Consider the following 25870-nt stretch of genomic DNA (forward strand, 5'->3'; position numbering starts at 1 on the left):
TTTGACTTGGCCTTTCTAAGGAATTTACACTATTTTAATTCTCCCTTCAATCTACCATATTTCAGTTAATACATTTGTATACACTGCATACCACCTAACATATTTACTTATAAGTTTATAAGCTAAATCTAGCTTCCACTTTTATAAAGGAAAACATTCATCCTTTGTCTCTCTCTGGACCTGACTTACTTCACTTAACATAATTTTTTCTAGGTCTTAACCATTTCTTTACAAATAGTACAAATAAAGTTCTTTCTAATGGATGACTAAATTTTCTAAAGGATGAATAAAATCACATATATATGTATACATACATACATACATATTACATTTTCTTGATCCATTCATCCATTGGGGCATCAGGCTGATTCCATACCTTGGCTATGGTGAATAGTGCTGCAATGAACATAGTTGTGCTGGCGTCTTTATGGTATCCTGGCTTTACTGTATCTTGGATAACTGCACAGGAGTGGAATTGTTGGATCATAGTTCTGGCATTCAATTCTAATATCCAATGTTTATGACTTCCATTTAATTCTGTTTCCATTATTATTACCTCTCTTCTTGCCCTAATTAAGTCAATTGTCCACTAAGCACTCTTTAAGCTCTAATCTCTCTCCATTCCTACCTCACTTTGTCATCATAGACTCACCTTTACGAAGCCATTTGCATGATTACTTCACATAATTCCACTAAATTTTCAGTGTTTCTCTTGCTGACCAAATTAAGCTCAAACATCTTAAACTGTGATTCATGGTCAGCCAAACTCATCCAAACTTTCTAACTTATGTCACCATACTCCATATTCTCTCTACTTGGATCCAGACATACTGTGTGCTGTATTCCAGGCCACTCTGTCTGCTCACAGTCCTTCTGCCTAATAGCTTCCTCCTGTTTCCACCTCTCAGATGCTTCCTGTTATTCAGGGGCAGTTCATGTGCCCCTTATTTTATTATGATCTAATGTACTAATTAAACATAATCACCGCTCCTCAGAAGCACCACAACATTGTATTTGTATCTTTTATGATCCCCATTATTATTATTATTGGACTATGCTTCTGATTCTCCCTTTGAATTCGGAGTTGTTTTATTCATGAGTATATGGTTTTAACACCAGCCTTTCCTGATGCTGTCACCAAATAGGACTTGTTGATTAAATAATTAATTAGGACAAAAATTATCTTTATTTTAGTTTTTAAATTTTGAATGGTTGTATAAGGGAGTTACAATTTAACTTATCTGTTTATGTATCCAGTGCTTCAGAGACACCCCTACCATCTAGACTTAAATTTGAATCACCAATTTTTGTATCAATTGTACATTATTACTGATTCAGACATTTAATTGCAAATATGTAGAAAGCTTATATTAACATGTAAAAGAAGAAAGTGCTATGAATGAATGTTAAGTAGTTAAAAATTTGCTATTTTCAACTCCAAATAAAAATGTAATAGGATCCAAAAGTTAGGATAACAGTGAAAATGTTTCAAAGCAATGATACTTTCAATTTCTTTTTTTTCATTTTATTTTATTTTATTTTATTTGTGAACATACTGTACAGAGGGGTTACAATTACATGGGCAGGATAATGCATACATTTCTTATCAAGCATTGCAGCCTCCTCCTTTGTTTACCCTTCACAGATACTTTCAATTTCTTTCCATAACTTTCTTTGCAGCAGGCTCATTAGCCTGGCCTCTGTACTGACTGTTTATGTTTCCTTTAGATTGTGGTGGGTTGTGAAGCCACTTCTTGCGGTGACCTTCATTCTGTGATGCTGGAATATACGAAGGACGCAAGGTTAGTGAACTAATATTGTACACTTCACAAACATAAATATTTTTAAGAAATGGGAAATTCATGCCAAAATGATTTAACCCCACTTGAAAGCATTACCCTGTCATTAGTCATTTATTTCTCTTATGATTGGTCTAATGTGACATTTTTGGTTTCTGTAGGTCTGACTCCTGGCAGCTTGTTCAGACCCAATGCCTTCCTTCCTCCTCAAACAGCATTGGCTGCTCCCCCTTTCAGTTCCATGAAGCCACAATCTACAATGCTGTCAACAGTTCAAGCTGGAAGAGGATCACCATCCAGTTGCCTGACCATGTCTCTTCCAGGTGGGTTGTCTATGAGGGTAGAACTTAGTAGATCTGCCTGGAAATCTCTAGCATCGTACAGAGAGCTTAGGGAAAAAAAAAAAACAGTAAGATTTACATAGTTTTAGTTGAAGCTCTAGGATCATCTCACATTTTTTCTCACTCTCCTTGCCAATCCAAATCCACAAATGACAACTGCATGTCCCAAGAAAAAATATGAAGAAATGGGGGGGAAGGGGCTGTAAGTGACTCACAGACCTCATATGTCTTTTAACTCCCTACTCTGCATGTGCCAGATTTATTCACAAGGCCTTTAATGACAACCCTTAAACAAACCCTGGTGTTGACAGTTCTGCCATGTGTTCTGCTCTCCCCAAAACTTTGCTCCTCATTCAAATATGAACACCCCTGAGGTGCAGGACTGCAGGGTTGTACAGAGCTAAGGATAAACACAATGGTGTGAAGTCTTCCTAGATCCGCATCCATTTTACTCAGAGCTTTGGAAAATCATATGCCCAGATTTATACAGGCAGGCAATAGGAAATTCACACACATGAAAAATAAATCTTCCCAAGGAAGATACAAGCTTTTTAGAAAGGCAGATATCTGGTTATATACACCCCAAGTCTGAGGAATATGAGTTGTCTCAGAAGCCTGCTGTCTCTTGAGGGCTTCAGATTGCCATTTCTGGAGGGAAAGGCTGGAGCACTGTGTCCTCACTTGCCTCTGTTCTCTGTGGGTCTTTCAGTGCAACACAGTTCCGCTGGATCCAGAAAGGAGAAGAAACCGAGAAGCAAAGCTGGGCCATTGACCACGTGTATATCGGAGAGGCTTGCCCCAAGCTTTGCAGTGGGCATGGGTACTGCACCACCGGAGCAGTCTGTATCTGCGACGAGAGCTTCCAAGGTCTGAACTAGAGCTATTGTTGAGACAGAACACCATGAGGGTTCCTCATCTGAACACGTCACGCAGTGCACTTGGACATGGATAAGCTCCAGGCTGTTGGAGATGATAGCACATTCCACTGAGTTATTTTTCTTTCAATTGCTGTGTTTCAGAAAGTACCTTTAAAATGTACTCTGTAATACTTGATATAATCTATTAAATCTATATAATCGAGTAAATCTACATAATCATCTATTTAAAAATGATAAATAAATATGAATCTACACGAACTCACTCAGCATATTCCGTAGTACCTCACATTCCTATCTTTCATATAGCTCCCTAGTTTATTCATCACACCACCAACACTTGGTTTCCACTTCTGGGCCTCTCTCCTTTCTGGCCTTGCTTCCCATTTCTAAATAGTTTAGCCAATACTTAGTTCCTCTACCCATCCTTCTCCTTAACATCTGTCCTCCCAAGACACAAAAGGTTCAAAGCGCTCTGCTCAGGTCATTTTCTTATTCATAGCCAGACACTGTGGCTCACAGATGTAATCCTAGCCACTCAGGATCTGAGGCTTGCAGTTGGAAGCCTGCCCAGGCAGGAAAAGTCTGTGAGACTCATCTCCAATGAATCACCAAAAAGCCAGTAGTGGAGCTGTGGTCCAAGTGGTAGAATGCTAGCCTTGAGCAAAAAATTCAGCAACAGCACTCAAACCCCAAGTTCAAGCTCTAGGACTGGCACCACACACACACACACACACACACACACACACACACACACACACACACACACACACACACACACAATTCCTGACTTATAGAATTATATTCCACTACTTGGGTTTCCAGAGACCAAGTATATATTTTACCAAGTGTCTATTCAGCCCCTCGCATTATAGCAAAATGCCGATTAGCCTAATAAACACCTAAAGCCCTGCTTTCTTTAAGTCTCGTGTTTATAACAGGTGATCTGTAATTGCAAAGTATACCTTATATAATTCCCATTCTATCCTAGTAGACTAATGAATGACATATATCAAAGCTAAGACATCTTCTTCTAATAAATCCTTACAAATTCTTATGCATTATTATTTAGTTCATATTTACAGACTCCTTCTGCGGGTCCATTTAGTATTTATGCTGTCTCCATAAGTTACCTACAGTTAAGATTATTATTCCCAATTGGTAAATAAAGAAACTGAAACTCAAGGAGGTTAAGTGACTAGCCAAAGTTCATACAGCTAGTGAAAGTCAGAAAGAAGATCAATACTCAGGGTCTTCTTTCTAATCAGTCTTTCTAGTCTTCATAACTGAGAACTTTATGCAAAGTGGAAAAGAATTAGACAGCTTTACCCAAGCATGCAATGCTAGAACTGATATATGTGAATTGTGGAGTAGGATCTGTTTAGATTTCTTGGTAGATGATATTTCTTTGCCTCCAGATGAATTGGATACGATTAAAGTAGACTGTTGTCCATCGCTGATGTTAGAAATTTTTTCTTAGCCATTTCCTTTCTCCCATTATCATTACTGCCGAGACCAGCTGGGTCTGTCTGTGCTTTAGCTGAAGAATTTTAACTTTGTGCAAATTAATGAATTGAATGTCTCATGAGAAGACTTAAATGTCTGCAATTTACCTTTTTCCTTGATCCATCAGAAGTATGTCATTTTGATTTCTGAACTATTATAGATGTTTAGAAAAAATGTACTGTTTAAATGAAAGAGAAATGCAAGCACACACACATTTGCTAATGTAGTGTCCAACTTAAATGCCAGTGTTTCAGCTCATTAACCTCTGAAAGACACTTATAGTTTATACTCATTTATTTATTCCAGCATCACTACTAAAAGTACTGTGAGTATTCTAAGTGCTGAAATACAACCATGAATGAAGATGCAGGCTCTGTTCCCAGGAACTAAGTGTAGGGCTGAAGGAGAACAAGAGATGACTCATCTTATTCTACATTATCATGCCAGGGTGGAGCTTCCCACTGAAACCCATCATCATATGCAAACAAAGCCTGGCCAGATACTGTGGTATTTAAGTAGCAAGTTCACATGAGCAACACATATATTAGCACATATACATATATATATATGTTGAACAAATATTTGCGTAAGCAAATGGGGTGTTCTTTCAACAAGTTAAAACAATAATTGCCCTAACAAAAGAGAAGAATTTTATTTCTGAGTATATATCTGCTTGGTATTTTGTCATTCTTGTGGTAACAACCATGGTTTAAATCTAAAATAGTATATATATGTGTAATCTTTGATGATTCTGCTTATTCCAGCTGACTACTCTGAATTCTTTGACTATTCCTTTTCCCCTAGGTGATGACTGCTCCGTGTTCAGTCATGATCTCCCTAGCTATATTAAGGATAATTTTGAGTCGGCAAGAGTCACTGAGGCAAACTGGGAGACCATTCAAGGCGGTGCAATAGGAAGCGGCTGTGGGCAGCTGGCTCCCTACGCCCATGGAGACTCTCTCTATTTCAATGGTTGTCAGATAAGGCAAGCTGCTACCAAACCACTGGACCTCACTCGAGCAAGGTAACCAAAGCCCTGTGTTATATTCAGACATAGAATTGGTCACGAGCATGGTCTGTGTCCACTTGGTGCTAGACCTGATCATGAACTTGTGACAACAGGTGTGATCAAAAATTGTGTACGTTAGGAAAAGCAAAGATAGAGTGTAACTCCTTTCATGCTTCCTGGCTTTTGTTTGAAGGTGATTTCTCCTGGGTTTTTTTTTTTCAGCAAAATTATGTTTGTTTTGCAAATTGGGAGCACATCCCAGACAGACAGCTGCAACAGTGACCTGAGTGGCCCCCATGCCGTGGACAAGGCAGTGCTGCTACAGTACAGCGTCAACAACGGCATCACCTGGCATGTCATCGCCCAGCACCAGCCTAAGGACTTCACACAAGCTCAAAGGGTGTCTTACAATGTCCCACTGTAAGTGGCTTGAACAGAGACCTATGTTCTCATGCCCAATTCCTGGGAATCAAAGAGAAGTAGAAGTTGGATCAGGTTCCTGAATCAACACCATAAACAGAGTCAAGACTAACCTAGATCTCCAGAGTTGTTGCTGTTTCTTCTTAAGACAAGGGGCACTATTGAAGCAAGGAAGAAGGGCAAGAGGGAATGAATAGAGAGCAACAGCTAAATGCAGAGGCCTTTTTGCCCATTCCTCTTCCTTTCAACAGTGTATTTAGTCTTTCTGAAAAAAAAGAAAAAACCATTTTGATTTTCTTCTTGGCATGCTACTTTTATTATTTTATTAAGGTCATGCAGCCATGTTTTGTTCAGCATTGTTCAACAAGCCTCTAGCACAATACCTGTCACAGAAAGCACTTCCTGTTTGTTATCAACTATGTAGCTCTTCCAGGTACACTGGAGCCAGGGAAATGAGGGAAAGAGATGGAAAAATATTCCAAGCCCTTGACTGGCCAATAAATTCTGACACTGCTTGAAAGAGTGACATGACCAAAGCAAATCTGAATCCTGTGCCCTAAATTTGATGGATGTAGGTTAGCCTATGAGCGTGGGTGCAGTCTGCAAACCACTTGCCAGAAAGGCCTGTTGCCTGTGTTTAACTTCTTTGTCCTGACTCTGTTTCAGAGAGGCTCGGATGAAAGGAGTTCTACTGCGCTGGTGGCAACCCCGCCACAATGGAACAGGTCATGATCAGTGGGCTTTGGACCATGTGGAGGTTGTCCTGTGAGTATCTGCTACGGATAATACTGGGTCCATTTCAGGAAGGTTTGAGATTCCTTTAATCTAGCATGCTCCTGAACTCAGTAACAACTGAGTAAGAACACAGTCCCCCACAGGACCACTGTGGTTTATACTCTTAAGTCTCTGCAAACTATAGCTCAAGCCAATCGTGAAATAACAAAGCCCTAAATGTACTTTAATATAGCTTAGAAAATGTTACTAGAACTGTTTATTTAAGGATTGACAGTATTGGTTAAGTTGGATAAAATGAAAATTTCCTGGCAGATACAAAACCATCTTGGGCCAGATCTGAATTGCTTTACAAAAGAGAATTACATACTGAAAGAGGAAGGATCTGGACTGGTCCATATGCAGAGCACTGGTGGCGAATATGCCATATTACAGACACCTGACATAGCCACAGGTGCCCAGGCATTCTCCACTTAACAATAAGGTTTCAACTGGAGCAAAAACCCATGGTTTCACATTCCTCTTGACCAATCCCTGCACCTAACAAGTTGAGCCGTCTGTCTCCCCCATCCCCCCTCCTTCCACAGTTTCTCCCATGAAAAAGGTCTGTAACAACTCTCACCTGGCCAGTTTGACTGTTTCCCTCACAGAGAGATGACTTGCTTTTTCTCTAACAATCTAGTTCCTGTAAAACTGGAATGCTTATGTCTCGACGGGTTCGAACTGATGGCTCCAAGTGGTTGGCAAGGAGAGGCGAATCTTCTCGGTAGATAGGTTCAACTGTTCATTCTGTTTACCAAATCCAAAATGAAATCAGTCTTGTGGCTGATTTCAGTCATCTTGAAAGCAAATTTAAATGATTAATTGGTAGGAAAGCTACCAGATTTGTTTTCTTTCAATCATGGCCATGAGCTGAATTTTCGAGTCTTGAGCTAGCCCTCGTCTTAGCTTCACTGAGGCACCTGCTTGCATGGCATCCATATCAATTCCTAAATCCAAGAGCCACCCAGTCCCCACACAAGCCCCCACTGTGCGCTCTGCTGCTTTTGGACCACTTGCTGGGCTCTGCCTCCACAAGACAAAGTCAAGGTTGACAGTTAACTGTACAGACACTTTGGAATCTAAATATGAGGCTGATGGTTTACTTAGCTATCAATGTTCTTAGACTTTGTTATTCCAGAAGAATAGAATAATTTGAGCTCTAAAAGATACAGATACAACACACACACACACACACACACACACACACACACACACACACACACACACACAGAGTGAGACCACAGAAATATCCAAATAGACCAACATTCAATCCTAGAGCCATTTTACCCTGACTTCTCTTTCAGTACAGCAATTCTCAGTCTGAGTGAAAATCAGAATCACTTGGGACGCTTTTGAAAGCATCAACCAATGTCCTAACACCCAGCCCATCCTTGCAGATGCTTTGAATTAATCTTCATTGAGAACTGAGCATCTGTCAGTTTTTAAAGTACCTCAGGTGATTCTAATAAATCGAGACTCAAATTAGCATCTATAACCACTCCTTCCCTTTCAAGTCTCTTGCCAGGACAATTTACATGAAGGGGGATTCCTGTGTCTGACAAAGCATTACCAACTCCTATCAAAACTTCAAAAATGTGTCAGTCATCAAAAGAAAGCAGGATGCTAATTCTGCACTTGATAGAAGTAAGAATTCTCAACATATCACAAAGTTGAGAAAATAATTCTCCTCTTACCCATACAAGCCATTGAAGTTACCTACTTTGGATTTCAGAAACATATCATCACCAATTATTCTTTCCCTTGAATTAGGATTAAAATTCAAACCACAAATATGAAGTAGCCACTCTATAGCTTGGCAACAGAGCTATGTCTTAGGCTTTTGTGTTGTCCTAATGCATCACAGGCTTTTGAGGCTCCAACAGGAAGCTTTACCAGAGAACCTTTATGGAATATCTAATGTTGATATTTATTTTTATAAACCAGCATCCTCTATTACAAGAATAATGGTTAAATTATCTGAAATCCTAGAGATCTATTTTCTTTGGTATTTTCTGGAGCTGTAATCTGTATCTTATGACTCCACCTTTGTCTCCAGAATTTAAAAACTTTGAAGAATGTATCACTTACAGGCACCTGATGTTCCTATCCAGGCATTCTTTTTTTTTTTTTTTTTTTTTTTTTGGGTCCGGTCGTGGGGCCTGAACTCTGGGCCTGGGCACTGTCCCTCAGCTCTTCAGCTCAAGGCTCGCGCTCTACCACTTGAGCCACAGCGCCACTTCTGGCTTTTTTCTTTTTGCTTATGTAGTGCTGAGGAATCGAACCCAGGGCCTCAGGCATGCAAGGCAAGTGCTCTACCACTGAGCCACCTTCCCAGCCCTGAATCTAGGCATTCTTATCTCAGATGCTCAGACACTAAAACCTTCCAGATGGAAAGAGAACATCACAACACATGGGGTTGCGTAGTTTGTTTTTTTTCCCTGTGGCTTTTTTCAGTGAGTCATTTAGAAATGATAACTTTGCACATATTTTTATATTTGTTTCTATACATATAGGTTTTGGTTTTGGTTTTGGTTTTGGTTGTGTGTGTGTGTGTGTGTGTGTGTGTGTGTGTGTGTGTGTGTGTGTGTGTGTTGGTCCTGAGCCTGGATGCTGTGCCTGAGCTTTTACGCTCAAGGTTAGTGCTCTGCCACTTGAGCCACAGCTCCACTTTTGGCCTTTTTTTGGGGGGTGGGGGAAGGGCTAGTTGGATATCAGAGTCTCACAAACTTTTCTGCTCGGGCTGGCTTTGAACTGTAATCCTCAGATCTCAGCCTTCTGAATTGCTAAGATTACAAGCATGAGCCATTGGTGCTCGGCCTGTACATACAGTTTTAAAACAAATGGTATTTTTTAATGTCATTTAAAAAATATAATGCTAACACATTATAAGTCCTAACAAATAGGAATTTCTTTCTTCCATGAAAAGATGGAAAACCTCACAAGAAATTCTATTTTTAGAACTATGCTTTTGATGTTTTTGTTCTGCTCTTGGGAGTTAACATTTCTCTATCACTGTACCTTTTCAAAGCACTTCTTGTTTTTGTGAGAATCACAGAGGTATTAAGGCTTTTATTAATATGCATTCAGTAATGACAGCACAAGTCACTCATCTGATACGCATATAATAAATAATTCCAGAGAGTTCAAGAAAATCAATTATATAATAATTTTCCAGTGTCCACCATATCTTGCACAAGGAAGCTAGTCAAGGCTCATATCACAATTCACAAGTTTTGTAAATTACTCTAAACTTGTTATAGAAGATGTATATTTAAATATAGAAAAGAAGTGTACTCCCATAAAGCCCTTTTAACTGGAAATATTTTCTTAATTATTTGCACTATTGTAACAAAACACAAGCTGGTAATGCATGTGTACAGAGATGAGGCTCATACGTTAAGATTTATAAGCCTTACCTAACCACAAAATAGACAGGGCTACTAATATGTTTTTGCAACTAATGGTGTGGGGGGAGGGGACATACATTTTACTTAAGTATATTTAGAATGTACCTTCTGTTTCCAAATTAAGATTGGCCTTAATCTAGCTTTATTATGATAGTTTCGCTTTGGTGCATGTGCACCCAGGACACATGCTAAAAAAAAAAAAAAACACAAAATCTAGAAAAACAACTGTGGTCACGCATGGTATCTTACATTGAGTTGAGTATCTGTACTGCCCATGTTAACCAAGAAGACATCTGCATTTGGTGAGCCCAAAAATCAGCACTTTTCAAAAATGTTTCAAGGTTCAGGAGTGTATCCCAAATGAACAAGTATAGAATACATTTTTAATTTCATGCTTTAATTCTAAAAGGCTGCATGTGGAAAGATTTGAGCTTCATAAATATGGATATACAGAATGACAAGCTCCGTGCTGTAAGGATTAAAACCGCCCTTTTTTGCATTTAACAAGCTAAGTCCCTTATGCCTATGCTTGTTTGAGAGTTTAATCTTCCCACTCTCATAATGTTTTCCAATAAAACCTGCACATGAAAAGCACTTCATGACGACCAAGCCCTTCCTAATCTGCAACAGAACAGATGAACCGAATTGACAGATCATCTTTTCCAGCCTCACTAGCTTACAAAAAAAACCCTCATTCTGTAAGGTTTAAATGATGTAGCATAACACAAGCATGACAATCAAACATTGACGATTCACTTGCTAGTGCAGAATATTTTTCAGTAAATGTTTGTGAATACATCTGGGCAGATCCCTCACAAGATCCATGCTGGTGGGGTTCTTCTTAGGATAAAAGCAAATTTGTTGTCTTAACCATTCTTTTTGGACTTCTATCCTAAGAATATGCCCTCACTCAACTATGCATTTCATTCACACATCACATTTCCTGTGTACATGTCTGAGTCACAACCTGTCATGTGTGTATAATGAAGTGGGCCAATTTTTGCATGTGTACCTTGAAAGCGAATCACTCAGTAAAAAAAAAAAAAAAAAAAAAGAAAGAAAGAAAGAAAGAAAAGAAAAGAAAAAAATCAGCCTTTGAAAACTGGCTTAATAAAAAGTGAATTATCACATTTACTGAGAATTGAAAACCAATATGTTGCTAACTATGGCCTTTAACACATTTATCAGATTTTAATATGAGTTCCATCCTGCCCATCCCCCTCATGCTATTCATCATCAAGATACTGTCACATTTTTGGCACAAATGATTTATGGAGATGAGCCTATTACATTTGTTGCAAAGCATATTTATCCTTTATTAAATTTGACTGGGTTATCTGATATAGAGGACTTCTGTATATTTTCAAGACCATTCCTTTATGTAACCAGGAATTAGTAGCTCCTAAAAACGTAAATAATTTAAAAATTAGATAAAATTGTTAGTTATTGAACTATTCATTTATTATTTATTCTTTATGTGCAACATTTATGCCAAATGTAGTACTATTGCTACATGTACTTTGACATATGGTTATGAGCAAATATTGCATGTTGCATTACATTAAAAAGTTAAGTGTATGTATATATTGGCTATAGAAGAATAAGGAATAACTTGTTTAATTTTTATTTTCAAAAGAGATGAAAAGTCGTATATTGCGTCTAAACCTGATCAGACTTTTATGAGTAATCACAGTGCTGCATGCATTGAAAGGCATTTTTTAACTTGTATTATATTTCATTATTTGCTGTCATTGGTTTTCTACTAGAGTAAGGTAAGTGCTCTTTACTAAATCTAGAGAACTGTTTGCTGTGAATTTCACCAGAGTTCCCAAAACTAACTGAGAAGCTTTTGCAGACCTTTGTAACTGAAGGAAGCTTTATGAAAACAGTTATAAATAATATTGGCATACACTGAACCATCTGAGCCCTACATCCCTGTAAAATCAGAAACTGCCACATTGAGAGAAGGTGCGAGGCCAGATTTGACCAGGGCAGGCAGTCATTCCTTCACCCAGCAGCAGGCTTGACTTAGTGTCTCCTCTGTGCCTTTAAAGGGCTCATAGTTCATAAAAAGAAAATGAAATAGAAATGTAAATAAGCATAATGTCCTCAAAAAAAACCTATTGGGCTGAAGATAAGCATGAAGCATCTGGACTTACCAAGTATATTTTTAAATTAATTTTTTTTAATGAGTGAGGGGTCGAGTGCCAGTGGCTTATGGCTGTAATCCTAGCTACTCATGGGCTGAGATCTGAAGGGCACAGTTTGAAGCCAACCTAGACAGGAAAGTCCTTGAGATTCTTATCTCCAACTAACCACACAAAAAAAGCTGGAAGTAGAGCTATGGCTTTCAAGTGGTAGAGGACTGGCCTTGAGCAAAAACACTAAAGGACAGCATCCAGGCCCGAGTTCAAGCCCCAGAACCTGTCTCTCTCCCCCCCTCAAAAAAAAGTGAGGAAAGTCGATATATTGATAAATATTTATAACATTATATAATATTTGTGAGGTTTAGATTCTGTCCTTTGGCCATTTTTAATATGTACTTACATTTGTCTTCTAATTTAGATATTATGCATCTTAAGACGCTATATAATGATGATTATTTATTGAATATCTACAGATGGTGCTAGTTTTCATTTGATCCTTTGAACTCCATGAGGCGAACATAATCAGATAATATTTGCATCTCTTTATACCAGAGAAGAGAAATATGAAATCTTCAGTATATATGAAGCTTTTATGCCTACATTTATTTGTAGGTAGCCTTCTTAAAAATGTATGGCCTTAAAAATCAAGGATACTTAGAGCTGGGAAGGTGGCTCAGTGGTAGAGCGCTTGCCTTGCATGCATGAGGCCCTGGGTTGGATTCCCCAGCACCACATAAGCAAAAAGAAAAAAAGCTGAAAGTGGCGCTGTGGCTCAAGTGGTAGAGCGCTAGCCTTGAGCTGAAGAGCGGAGGGACAGCACCCAGGCCCAGAGTTCAGGCCCCACAACCGGACCCAAAACAAAATTTTTAAAAAAAATCAAGGATACAATCTCCTCTCTGCCAGGGAGTTTCATGAGTTAGTTGGAATTTCAGCTTCCATCTTATACTAACCAGTATTGCCTTAAAAGATATGTCTAATGGACCACTGGATCCCTATTTCTGCACTCATTCAAATTGTCATTTTTGTATTGTGTTTTGATTAAATTAATTGCTGATCCCTAAAAATGCCTATATTTTTTTTTCCTTTTGTCAGTCATGGGCTCGAGCTTAGGGCCCAGGCACTGTCCCTGAGCATTTGTGCCCGAGCCTTGCCAGCACTTTGAGGCAAAGCACCACTTCTCTATAGCTCAAATTTTTCTAATTCTTTTTCTCTCCCATTTCCTTTAGCATTCATTTTTAAAAATCAGTTGATTTTTTCCCCTATTTATACATGAACTAAGATTCTGGCACAACCAGGCAATCACCATATTTCCTATGCAAAAACAGGGACACATTTTAGAATTCCGTATGCTGTTCAAGTCCCTAAACTCCCATAGTGATAATAAGAGTTTTCATTCCCATTTCCAAGAAGCCACTGAAGCCCATTTTCCCTTCCTCCAGTGACCTCCTCACACTGAGAGAATGACATGCTAAGTGCTATCATGTGCCTTGGGTTAAATAGTAGCTGCTTTTATTAAACTTAGAACAAAAAATATTTTCCATTATAATTGTAATGATGAAATAAATCTTTAAAACTCCATTGCCCCTGTTATTATTTATTAGGTTATCTATAGCTATAAATCTACTTGCATCAAAATAGGCTGGTGGATATGTGCCCTCCCCAAATGAATAAAGTGTGAGGATTTTAAATGTGTTCATTCTCCCAATAATCTTATAAATTTTAGGAGGCATAATAACTGTTCTATAACCATGTCACTTTATTAAATTGTGCAAGAGTCACATAGTATTTTGGTATAGCTCTCCATCATGCTTGATTTTAAAGGGCTTATGAACTGGAAAACTCATTAGATTCCAACGTAGCTAACTCCAAAGGTTTATATTTCACATAACCAAATTGCCAGCAAGGCTCAAGAATCTTTGGAAAGTGTGGCCATTTTAATATGACTGTATAAACCATAGCACCTAAAACCAACACATATGCACACCATATGCACACCATATGCATATCAACATTCTCAGGAATCCAAAGATAGGACAGTTATATATAAACCTATTCCAAATTAAGAATATGCAGTGAATCCAAATGCCTCTGTATCATTTTTAAACTGCTACCCTGGATTGATTTGCTCGCATTAAAGACTTGGAACCTGCTAATATTTGTTTCCTGACACATAAAGATGGGAAATTTAAATCAACTTCATTTAAATAATTTCATGGTGAAGTTACTTTAAGCTATTGAACATGCACCTTAAATTTTATTACAATTAACTGTTCCTTTGTTCCCTTACGTCGCAGTAACTGTCACATCAGCCTAGCTTGTATTCAGATAATTAAATATCCTGAGTGTTCTGAGTTTATTTTTTTAATGTAAAATACTTTAACTATTTAAAATTTTTTGAGTACTTTATAACTTGAAACATGTTTTCAACAAATAATTTCATTGCTTTAACTTTGCAATTATTCCTTAGCATTAAAGAGTAATGATTTACAACAGGAATCCAATCAGTAAGTCACCAAAAGTTGGATAAACATGCCTTGACCATAAGCAGGAAGAAGGCCCCGTGCTGGGGTGGGGGTGGGGCCCCTGAGTATCAGGCCCTCATACCAATAGAAGTTTAGATCTCAGGAACACAAACTCCATTCAAAACAGGAAACAAGTCCCGTGAGAGTTCAAACTAGAAAAAGCTAATCACTTTCAGACAGCCAGTGAGAAATGTGTTACTTGAATGGCAAAAGACATTTAGGAAGAGATGTTTGAGGTGGGCCAGTGAGGCATTAAGTAAGGCAGACAGAGAAGATTAGAGACAAGTTTGAGTAGAATGCTCTGTGTAGGAGAGTGATGGAAGAGAACACCTGAAAAACAACAGGATTAAACCTGAAGAGGATCTGAAATGCATGCCTGGAAACGTTGGCTTAGATGTTGCTCATAGACCAGAGAGTTAGGAATGTTCTGAGCAAGCATCTGAGGGAGCTTATTACAACTGATGTGCAAAATCAAATGTACGAGTGTATGTAAAATAGACGCAGGTTGCATACACACACACACACACACACACACACACACACACACACACACACACACACACACACACACACACACACACACACACACACACACACACACACACACACACACACACACACCTCTTACATTTATGCTAAGTATAAACTATACTTTTCTTCCTACATTCTTTTTTGTTGGAGTTTTTAATTAAAGGAGTTGAGGTAAGGAGGCTGGCTTAGGGGAGCACTATTAATAATAGCTCAGGGAGAGGGCTACGGAGAGACCTGGGGTGCTGGCAGCAGGACAGCAAGGGCCAAACGTAAGGTTTTGTGAATAATGAACAGGATTTTTTCTTCTGGCATTTAATTCCATACATTGAGTCATTGTCCTTTTGTATAGCGTGATGTTACATCGGTAGCAGCTAGTACTTACAGAAGCTAATAAAAATGGATTTGTCTCATCCTTCCACAATGAAACTGAAACATAAATAGTGTACGTGATATTGTCACATGGAAAGACAAAGGCGGGTGGTAAGCCTACCTGGAGACAAACCAATCTCTAGCATTTTCTTATTATGTACTAAAAGTTTTGTAAAGTTCTTTGTTTCAAAGTTCTCCGTATTTTACAAGTTTTACAACTTTGCTACCTTGTATACCTAACTAATATATGTACGATAACCTACTAGGTAAACAGCATCATTTTGTACTTTGTTAATACTTTGATGTTTGATAAATGGTAAGACGGCACTGCTCAGTGGATCATTTCCCACCCTGCACTTTTCTCTAACTCAAGTTCATGTCACATCAGCCTTCACAGTGGATCCTATCTCCTGACATTATGTTGTGCCCCTTGTATTGTGTGTTTCCATGAAATTACAGAGGAAAGGCCCAGTGAATTGATAGTTTCACACCTCCAAACTGCATAATTGACAGAACATATAAATATGTGATCCATCAGGTCTTTGTGTGAAAGAATGATGTTTTCAGTGGTGTGAGAGAGATCATGACCTTTATAAATACACTGCCATGGCAGTGTTGTGTTACTTCATAAAGATCCCTGAGACCCACTTTTCAGCATACTTAACAGCTTCTCATGTATCTATTCATGAATGTCCATTTGTACATACGTGGGGGAAATACATACACATATACATATGCTTTCACATGCAGTTACACCTTCTTAATATGACCATTCTTGAGTGCAGTGTCTGTTTCATAACGCCATGTTTGTAGAATGCAACCCCACTTGCCTACTGAGAAAGACAATGAAATTTCACCCCATTGTCCCTTGAGATGGCATAAATTAGAAAGTTCTGGGTAATTCAGCTAATGAGTTTGCTTTTTCTTTTGTCAACTTAAAGTTAAAATATTTATTAAAGTAACCAAGTTATTTCTGCTACCTGTTAAAGTTTATGCAAGTAAGCTAATGGGCATAGTTTATATTTCCTCTAAAATGGAGTACTCAGGAAGAGTATTTCTGTCCCGGGGCAGTGGTGTCCTCATGACTTAGGAGCTCTGAAAATGTTCAAGTCCCAGGGAAACGAGGGCCTTACATCCACCGATGGGACTGACATACTTTTTCTCCTTTCCCTCCCTGCCTGCATCCCTTGTTTTGATTTTTAACAGCACTCGCAAACAAAATTACATGATGAATTTTTCACGGCAACACGGGCTCAGACACTTCTACAACAGAAGACGAAGGTCACTTAGGCGATATCCATGAAGAATCTAAGCTTATTTTTCTTTTCTTCCAATCTGTGACGTGTTGCTTTCCCTTTTAAACCTCTCACTGCATCTGACATCAGGAAGTATCTGCGAAGGACTTGGTGGTGAATGGAAAGCCCTTCTCCAGAGCAAGTGTATACCACTTCCCCACACTGTGAACTAATGACAAGTGACTTATTCACTCATGAGTAAATGTCTTCATGTTGATGTGTCCGTGAAAGTTGTGATCTGTTGTAATCAGTTACAGTGACAGTATTAAAAATAAGAAATAGTATAACAGGGGGAAAAAAGTTTAAGCACAAAAATTTTTAAGAGATTTTATGTTTAAAATGGCATTTAGCACCGTATTTAACTTCTTGGTCACAAAGCTATTTAAGTGAGTTGTATTTCAGCTTTGTATCATGTTTTATATGATTAAATTATCATTGTTTGTCCTTTATGTATTTCTTCTGCAATATAACACATTGAATCTGTACTTATTATGTTGCAATATTTTGCTGCTGAATTTTGATCTACTTATATCCTGCAGAAAATTAATTGAAATACCTATTCAAGAAGATAGTTGTAAAAATATTGTATCTCCTTTAATATACTCCTTTAAATGGATGTTGATTTAGCGTTGTTTTGTGGATAAAAAAATGCTTGACTTTGAAATATTTTCTACTTAAAAATTGTGGCTGAAGACCCCATCTTCCTCCCACAACCAAGTTCCCATTACCTTGTCTACAAAAAAAAAAAAATATTTTAAGTGTTCTTGTGGCTGATTTACTAACAGTAACCTCCATTTGTGTCTGTGGTAACAAAGTGATTTGTAAAGCAGTGGATGTTTTTCATTGTGTTCTCTTCATGAGTTGTTTTCCCTGAGGGTCATGTTCATATCTTCTGATGAAGTTGTACCAACACCAGCAACAGTGTAATGGCCCCGTCACCCTGGCTCTCTGTATTAGAATAACTGAAGGTTACACTCTAGGGTGAACCAAGCTCAAATCCAATGCTCAAATAAAATTATGTCCAAAATCCACCTAAAGTTCATTTGTCTTTATTCATTTTTAAGTAACTTTTATATAAGATATGTTAAGTCCAGCCAGGTTTGGAAAAGAAGATATCAAATAGTCAGTCATACTACTTGTTGTTATATCATTAGTAATAGCCTTCATAGCTATTTTTTCTCTCTTCAGCTATTTGTCTACACATTACTTTGTATTTACAAAGCCAATAATGATTTCTGAAAATGACACAGCACCTGGCTCATAAAATGTGTTCATGTGTTCGTTCAGCAAATATGTACTGAGAAATGCTTGCCATATGCTGAGCAGCGTCGTAAGGGTTAAGGATAAAAGGGTGATTCAGACATGGCCCCTGCTTGTTTATAACATACACAAAAACAAACATTATGTTGGTGTTGAATTTGTTTTCAAAAGGATTAAAAATATCTGGGAAAATAATTCAAATCTAGACATTTCAGCAATGATAATCTTTCACAAGACTGTGAAAAATCACAAGGCTTCATGAAAATCTCTAAAGTTGAACCTAAGTATACCTCCAATGAATAAATTAGTAATCATTCCAAGAAATAATATACCCTGGGAGAGAAATATCTTTTTAAACATTTAAATGTGAAAGATATAACTGATTTTAGAGGCATTTTCTTACCATGGACATTTTATTTACTCATCATATACATATATATTCATTTGGGGGTTAAGAACACTTGATACCTCTTAAGAAGACAAGTATGCATCACTTTGCTGTGGTCACACAGTCAGCTACCTTGAACTTATTCATATTGCATAATCAAAACTTGGTCCCTTTCAACTGCCATCTCCTAATCCACTGCCCCTGCCACTGGACACTACCATTCTATTCTCTGCTTCTTATTTTGATGGTTTTAAACTTGGAATACAATGGAAAGTGGCATTTTTTAAATCACAAGTATGCGGACTAAATCTAAAAACCTATGTGTAACACACCATAAATGAAGAAATAGACCATGGTGATGAGTTGGAAGTCTATTGGTATGTAAAAGTGCTATAAGCATTCAATGCAATGCCAGCCAAAATTCCCGCAGGCATTTTTACAGAAGTTGGAAAACTGATGCCATAATTCATAAGGAAACACAAAGGGTCAAAAATAGCCAAATTTCTTTGACAGATAAAAACCTGAAAACACAGCTTCCTTACTAAACAGCTGGCAATCAAGCAACATGGTACTGACCTCAGACAAAGCAATGAAAAATAATGGGGTGTCTAGGAACAGAGGCAAACATAGATAAGCAGCTAAATGTTTTTGGTTCAAAGTACAAACAGGCAACTTGATTACAATTCCAACAAATGGAACAGTTAGCTATCCATATGCAAAAAAATGAAGTTTCATCAATATCAGGAATTAGGAGCAAGACTCAGAATTGCTAGAGAAGTGATGTATAAAAAATGTTTTTTATTTTTGCCACCAAAGTAAGATAGGTAGTGTTAGTTCATGTGTGTAATCCTCACTACTTGGGAGAGCTGAAGATCGAGGTTTGAAGCAAGCCAGGGCAGAAAATTACATGAGACTCTATCTCCCAATTAACCACCAAAACAAATGCCTGAAGCAGAGGTGTGACATTAATGGTAGAGCGCCAACATCACCCAAGTGATTGCTTGAGATCCTGAGTTCAAGCCCCATTACTAGCTCAGCTTTAACCAAAACATATATATTAGGCGTCTATGGGAAAGTTTTAAGCAGAGAGCTTTCTATTTGTCTTCCTTGACCAAGACTATTAGGGAAAGTTGGAATACGTTAAGAAAAGAAGCTTGGAAGCTAGAATTAGTAGGGAGGTCTGGGGCAACAGCTAATGGATCCTTTTTAATTATGTGATGAGGATTTTACTTGGGTTTCATACTTCTCCAAAGTAACTGCTCATATGTAAAAGTACAGTATTAAAGATTTTTTTAATTATTATTGAGAAGAAAAAAATCAGCTGTTAAAAGAACTGTTCAGAAGTGACATGGCTATTTTATTAGTGCATTTCCCATTGAATCTTTTGGGTACTTATTATAAATGAATTTCAGTGATTTGTTTTTAATCCAACATAGAGAGGAATTGATGGTGTTCTCCTGTCTGGACCCACTAGCCCAAACAGCAAAGGAGGAGATGGTAGACCTAGAAAATACAGCTTTTTATGAAGTATGTACTGGTAGAATAAAATATGTAAGTGAATTGTCAAAATGCACAGGCAAGTAAGTGCAGGAAATATTGCCTCCATAAATCTAGAGAAAGTACACCAAGTTACACCAAAATTATTACAGTAGCCCCTTAACTTTGCTCCCTATAGAAAGGAATGTATAGTGACAGGTCAGCAATTTGCAATCTTTACAATCACCTAGCAGAAAATAAACAGCTCCTTTAAGAATGAAGAAGAAATTCAGTCCCTCCTACATCTTTGTGTTGTGTTTTTTTTTAAATCAGCACATCAGGTACAACGGGGTTTCATCGTGCTATTTCCATAAGTGTATATAAAGTACTTTGCTCATACTTGCTCCTTCTATTTTTGTTTTTATTTACCTGTTTGTTTGGTGCCAGTTCTGGAGCTTAAACTCAGAACCTGAGTACTGTCCTTTTCCCCAAGACCGGTGCTGTGCCACTTGAGTCAGGGCTCTACTTCTGACTCTGGTGCTTAATTATAGATGAGAGTTTCAAATATTTCCTGCCCAGGCTGGTTTTAAACTGCTATCCTCAGATCTCAATCTTTTCACCTAAAAATTAGTCTACTGGATTTGCACACCAGGTCTAGTATTTGCTAGTTGAGAGACCTGGGCCGGCATATTGCCTCTGTCCTACCTTAGGCTGCCCTGGCAGATTAGCTTTTATCTCCCAGAAAATGGGCCTGAATCTCGACTGGAAAAGATGCTTAGGAATTAATAGAGGAAGAGATAACCAAATGCATTGTGCCTTTGCGATAGACAAGATTTTTCATCTCAAATCATGATTAAGGTTGGAGGTATAGCTCATGTGGTAGGTATTTGCTGAGCAAGTTTTAGGCCTTGAGCTCAAACACCAGTACTACTTTTAAAAAATCCTCACTACTTCCTGTGCTGCTTGTGACTAGGACAGATACAAGTTTGGGAAGCCCAAAGCTTATACAATTTGGTAAGCTCTGCTTAGGGAAAAAAAATAATTCAGTTAAAATGTGAAAACGAATCACAACAGATTAAAAATGTAGAAACTTTTAAAAGTTGACCTATGTCATAAAACGTTGTCTACAACTGCCATCCTTCAAGAAACGATGGATCTGAACCACACAAAGTCAGCCAGTGCCTAGTATATTCAGGTACATGAAATATGCTCTTCCCACAGAAATGGATTACTCACCAACTCTTTCTTTGAAGTAATAGTAACTAAATCTTTTCAATTTGATGAAGTCTCTGAATCTACAGATCCAAAGCTCAGGCAAATTCATAACAGGATAAACACAGAAGGATTATTCCTGTGTGCATCATAATTAAATGGGAAAAAACTGGTGATAAATAGAAAAATCTTAAAATGATCATCTTCCCACTTTATGTGTAATGTCTGTTCCTCCCCAGTGCTGTGGATGCAGTCCTCTCTTCTCAGAAAATCTGCTGTGAGAAGTGTGAAGAGTCTCAGACATTATACTGCCTGCAGATTAACACACAAATATGTAAATATTCCAATGTGGGTGGTTATTTGAACACAGTGGAATGTGTCCACAATAGTAGTCTCTATCACTCTGAGGAGTCCAATGAGGAGGATCTCTGTGAAGTGCTAGAGTTATTTCTCTAAGATATTGGAATGTGGAAAAAGATGTTGCAAAAGAGAGAGCCAGGTGCCAGTGGCTCACGCCTGTAATCCTAACTACTCAGGAGAGTGAGCTCTGAGAATCATGGTTCAAAGCCAGCCCAGGCAGGAAAGTCAGTGAGACACTTATCTCCAATGCACAACCAGAAAACTGGAAGTGGTGTTATGGCTCAAGTGATAGAGTGCTCGCCTCCAGTTGAAGAGCTCAGGAACAGGGCCCAGGCCCAGAGTTCAAGCCCCACGACCGACACAGAAAGAGAGAGAGAGAGAGAGAGAGAGAGAGAGAGAGAGAGAGAGAGAGAGAGAGAGAGAGCATTATAGAGCATCTCACTTTTTGTGTCACTTTATTAAAAGAAACAAGAAGGATAAAGAGACAATCATACAGTTGTCTGTTCACAGATGACGAGGGGGGTGGGGAACGCAGATGGGAGGCCCCTTCAGCCAGTTTGCTGTGAGTTTTCATTCTGGGAACCATGTGAGCATTCTGCAAACTGGAAAAGGGAAAGGCTGGGAAAAGGATGAAGGTGGAGGAAACTCACCTACAAATAACAGCAGTGCCTGGCTCACAAAGTTGTGGTGATGAGCATTAACACAAAGTACTTTCCGACAACTCTGGCACACATAAATACCACACGAGGGTTGACAACCTTGCTGTGATAGTTGTGACTATGGTGCTACCCTGCAAGTGCTATGTCCAGGTGTCTACAGCTTTGCTTGGACGTTTTGTTGTGCACAGGTCGCAGGACCCCCACCAAGAAGACCACCGAGAGTCAGACTCTACAGCTGTTTTAAGGTTTTATTTAAACGGACTGCAGCTCGGGCCTCGTCCTACAGACACAGCAACAGTGGAGCCCAGGAGGAGAGCCCGGAGCTAAAGATTTACAGGGGTTATAAAGGCACACAACCAACCAGGTGTTTGGATTATCACCACGTGTTGCTCTGCTAGAAACAAACAACAAGTGGTCACTGCCTCAAAACTTGAACCCTTCAGTTTGAGTCTCTGACAACCCCCATGCATCACCCAGGGTCTTATTAAAAATGCGTATTTCATGTGGTAGCTAGAATGTGCCTACAAGTCTATAATCACACTGAGTGGTCAGCAAAGGGTTACAAATGAATTAACTGGAGTGTAATAAGACTCTATGGAGAGCCCACTTAGTATATGCTTTAAAAAGCCAAACTAGAACCAGAAAATGTGGGGCTGGGAAGGTGGCTCAGTGGTAGAGCGCTTGCCTTGCATGCATGAGGCCCTGGGTTCGATTCCTCAGCACCACATAAGCAAAAAGAAAAAAGCCGGAAGTGGCGCTGTGGCTCAAGTGGTAGAGCGCTAGCCTTGAGCTGAAGAGCTGAGGGACAGCACAGGCCCAGAGTTCAGGCCCCACGCCCGGACCCAAAGAAAAAAAAAACCAGAAAATGGGTCCTTGAGAGGGGAGGGTGGGGAAGAGAGGAGAGGGGTAGAAGAATGAAAGGGGAATTGGGGGTATGCAGGCAAGAATTCATTGTATATACCACAGAATTGAGAAGTATGAGCAAAGGGCTGGGTTCAAGGAAGGTGAAGATGTTTAAGGGGATCGGGGAAGGGGATCGGGATGCGCTGTACACATACACTGCTGCGTTAAATTGCAACAAGTTCAATACATAACCTAAAACTAGAAAACGGATACACTTGCATTGAGGAGAAAGGAAGGAAGGGAGGGGAATGAAGAGGAAAGGAAGGTTAAGGGAGACAGCAAGAAAGAAGAAAGGAAGGTCTTCCTTGCCTCAGGTAAATCACAAGTCAGTGTGTCTAAGCTTCCTCACTTATAAAGTAAGGATTAAAAATAAAAGTGAAGTGAGGGGTGGTTTGGAAGGGGTGGGTGAGAATATTGAAAGGGGTGACATTCATCAAAATGCACTGTATTCAGAAACTACTTTGTTGAATGGCAACTCTTTCGTGCAAATACTTAAGGATAATAAAAATATTCCCTTCAAAACGTGAGGGGGGGATAAAAATAGAAATACTTATCTCATTCTCCATCCCAGCCCTGCTGATTCAGAATCTGCATTTTAAACCAGATTCTCCGGTGGTTTGTGTGCTCATTGTGAGTTAAGAAGACATACTGGTGAATTGGTTCACTAGACATGTTGGAAATAAACTGAAATGAGGAGGGGTGACACTGTTCAAAAAGAAATGTACTTATTACATGACTTACGTAACTAACACCTCTGTGCATCACCTTTGCAATAAAATATTAGTAATAGTAGTAGTAGTAGAAGGAGAAGGAGGAAGAGGAGGAAGAGGAGGAGGAGGAGGAGGAGGAGGAGGAGGAGGAGGAGGAGGAAGGGGAGGAAGGGGAGGAAGGGGAGGAAGGGGAAGAAGGAGAAGGAGAAGGAGAAAGAGAAGGAGGAGGAGAAGGATGGAGAAGGAGGAGGAGGAAGAAGGAGGAGGAGGAAGAGGAAGAAGAAGGAGGAGGAGGAGGAAGAAAAGAGGAAGAGGAAGAGGAAGAAGAGGAGGAGGAGGAGGAGGAGGAGGAGGAGGAGGAGGAGGAGGAGGAGGAGGAGGAGGAGGAGGAGGAGGAGGAGGAGGAGGAGGAGGAGGAGGAGGAGGAGGAGGAGGAGGAGGAGAAGCAGCAGCAGCAGCAGCAGCAGCAGATATATCCTGGCCTACAGGATGTATCTGTGCAAAGGCAGATGGCAAAGGACAAGTGACAAATCATATCATACCGGATAGACCTGCACCAGGGATCCCCACTGCTCCTTAGTGATTCCTGTTAGGATTTGTTGTACGATGTCCAAAAAGCCCCAGGAAAAGTAAAGTCGTCATAGTCTGTGCAGAGACACATCACCGCCGCGCAAGCAGCAGCTCCTGCGCCAGGACGCGCGCGGCTGCAGTGCCCTTGACCACAGCGCCCTCGTGTGGAGAAGACCGGGAATTTCCGTTCCTTCCGGCGCAGGCGAGGCCTGCAGGTGGGTCTTCCGGCTGTAAGTCCCCAGGTGTCCCCAGACTGTCTCACTTTAAGCTGGTCCCAAATCGCTGGTTCATCCCCGCGTGACCTGTGACCTCCGTGTCCCCTGGCAGAGCAGAAGTTCGCGGCGAATCTGGTAGCCCTCCCCACGCCAAAACAAGAGGTCAGCGCGGACACGGACCCTGGCCCCCGCACCGCAGCCCGCGCGGCTCCCTGGACCATGGCGTTGACACCCGAGGGCATCTTAGAAAGTTCTCTGTGCTCTGCGCGAGCCCTGGTCTGGCAGGTCCGGGCGGCCTGCGGCCCCAGCAGCGGCGGCTCCGCCGGGGCAGCCCCGGGGCAGGCCGGCCGGTGAGTGCGGGGTGGACCCGGGTCCCGAGCGCGGGCGGGAAGGCCAGACGGGCTCCGGGCTCGGGCGCCCTCGCGGGCCTCTGGCTGCGCTCGCGGCCCGGCCGCTCCGTCCCTTCCCAGCACTGCTGACCGGCCGAGCCCTGCACCCCTCCAGCGCCTGCGGGCTAACGTCGGCGGCGTTTTCCTTTGCAACGCTCCCCTTGGTCGCCCCTCAAACTTCCATCCCAGAATTGCGCCCTGAATCTTTACCTCGTGGCATCCCTTTGCTATCTACCCCAACACTTCCCTGCTTATATAGTTTTTCACTTGTTCCTATGCACCCTGAGCTTGCTGGCAAAGCCACCCCTGGAGGCCTTCTAGGCTGCCTGGATCCAAATCGCATCCAAACAGGATGCTGTCAGTTTTTTCTACAGCCTCTGTCTGGAGATCAGCATGCCTCCAATTACATCTTGTGAGTTCCTCTTTCCCCACCAGGGTGCCTTGGAGAGGACACTGCGCTTCTGTCGCAGCTACCCACCAGTCTAAGCCCCCGCTTCCACTTCTCATTATCAACGTGGCCAAGAGCCTTTTGGTCCTGAAGGAATGGCTTGCTGCTGCTGGAGATGGCAGCACCTTGTCTTTTCCTTCGTGTTCAGAGCTCAGGGTCTCACCGTGGCTGTGCTTAGTAGGTTAACCATCTACTGCTTTATCTCCTCCTCCTTCCCTCCTTATGATAATAATAGGAATATCAGTCCTCCAAGGCTAAGGAAGTCCTCTTAGTAGCTAGGACTAC

The 25870-nt window shown here is 40.2% G+C and overlaps 1 protein-coding gene and 1 long non-coding RNA gene across 3 annotated transcripts in view; one reads left to right on the plus strand and one right to left on the minus strand.

The window, feature by feature from the left end:
• Reln (reelin) overlaps positions 1-18017 on the plus strand; it is a 458334-nt gene extending 440317 nt beyond the window's left edge. The window contains exons 58-64 of the mRNA XM_069996300.1: positions 1729-1802; positions 1961-2122; positions 2850-3007; positions 5326-5545; positions 5753-5950; positions 6617-6715; positions 16907-18017. Of these exons, the coding sequence (XP_069852401.1) occupies positions 1729-1802; positions 1961-2122; positions 2850-3007; positions 5326-5545; positions 5753-5950; positions 6617-6715; positions 16907-17003 (1008 nt within the window). The 3' untranslated portion in view covers positions 17004-18017. The remainder of the gene's footprint in view (positions 1-1728; positions 1803-1960; positions 2123-2849; positions 3008-5325; positions 5546-5752; positions 5951-6616; positions 6716-16906) is intronic.
• LOC138809596 (uncharacterized) lies at positions 1574-24722 on the minus strand. 2 transcript variants are annotated; one of them, XR_011366899.1, is made up of 6 exons: positions 24506-24722; positions 7305-7471; positions 6064-6215; positions 2826-3100; positions 1899-2187; positions 1574-1779 (listed from the first exon to the last, which is right to left on the minus strand). It is a non-coding gene; the product is annotated as an uncharacterized lncRNA (long non-coding RNA). The 2 variants fall into 2 exon arrangements; XR_011366898.1 differs by lacking the exon at positions 24506-24722 and having other exon boundaries at positions 7305-7728.
• Between the last annotated feature and the right edge of the window lie 1148 nt (positions 24723-25870).

Source organism: Dipodomys merriami, unplaced genomic scaffold, assembly GCF_024711535.1.
Source record: "Dipodomys merriami isolate MVZ:Mamm:240054 unplaced genomic scaffold, mDipMer1.0.p SCAF_5, whole genome shotgun sequence".
NCBI lineage: Eukaryota > Metazoa > Chordata > Mammalia > Rodentia > Heteromyidae > Dipodomys > Dipodomys merriami.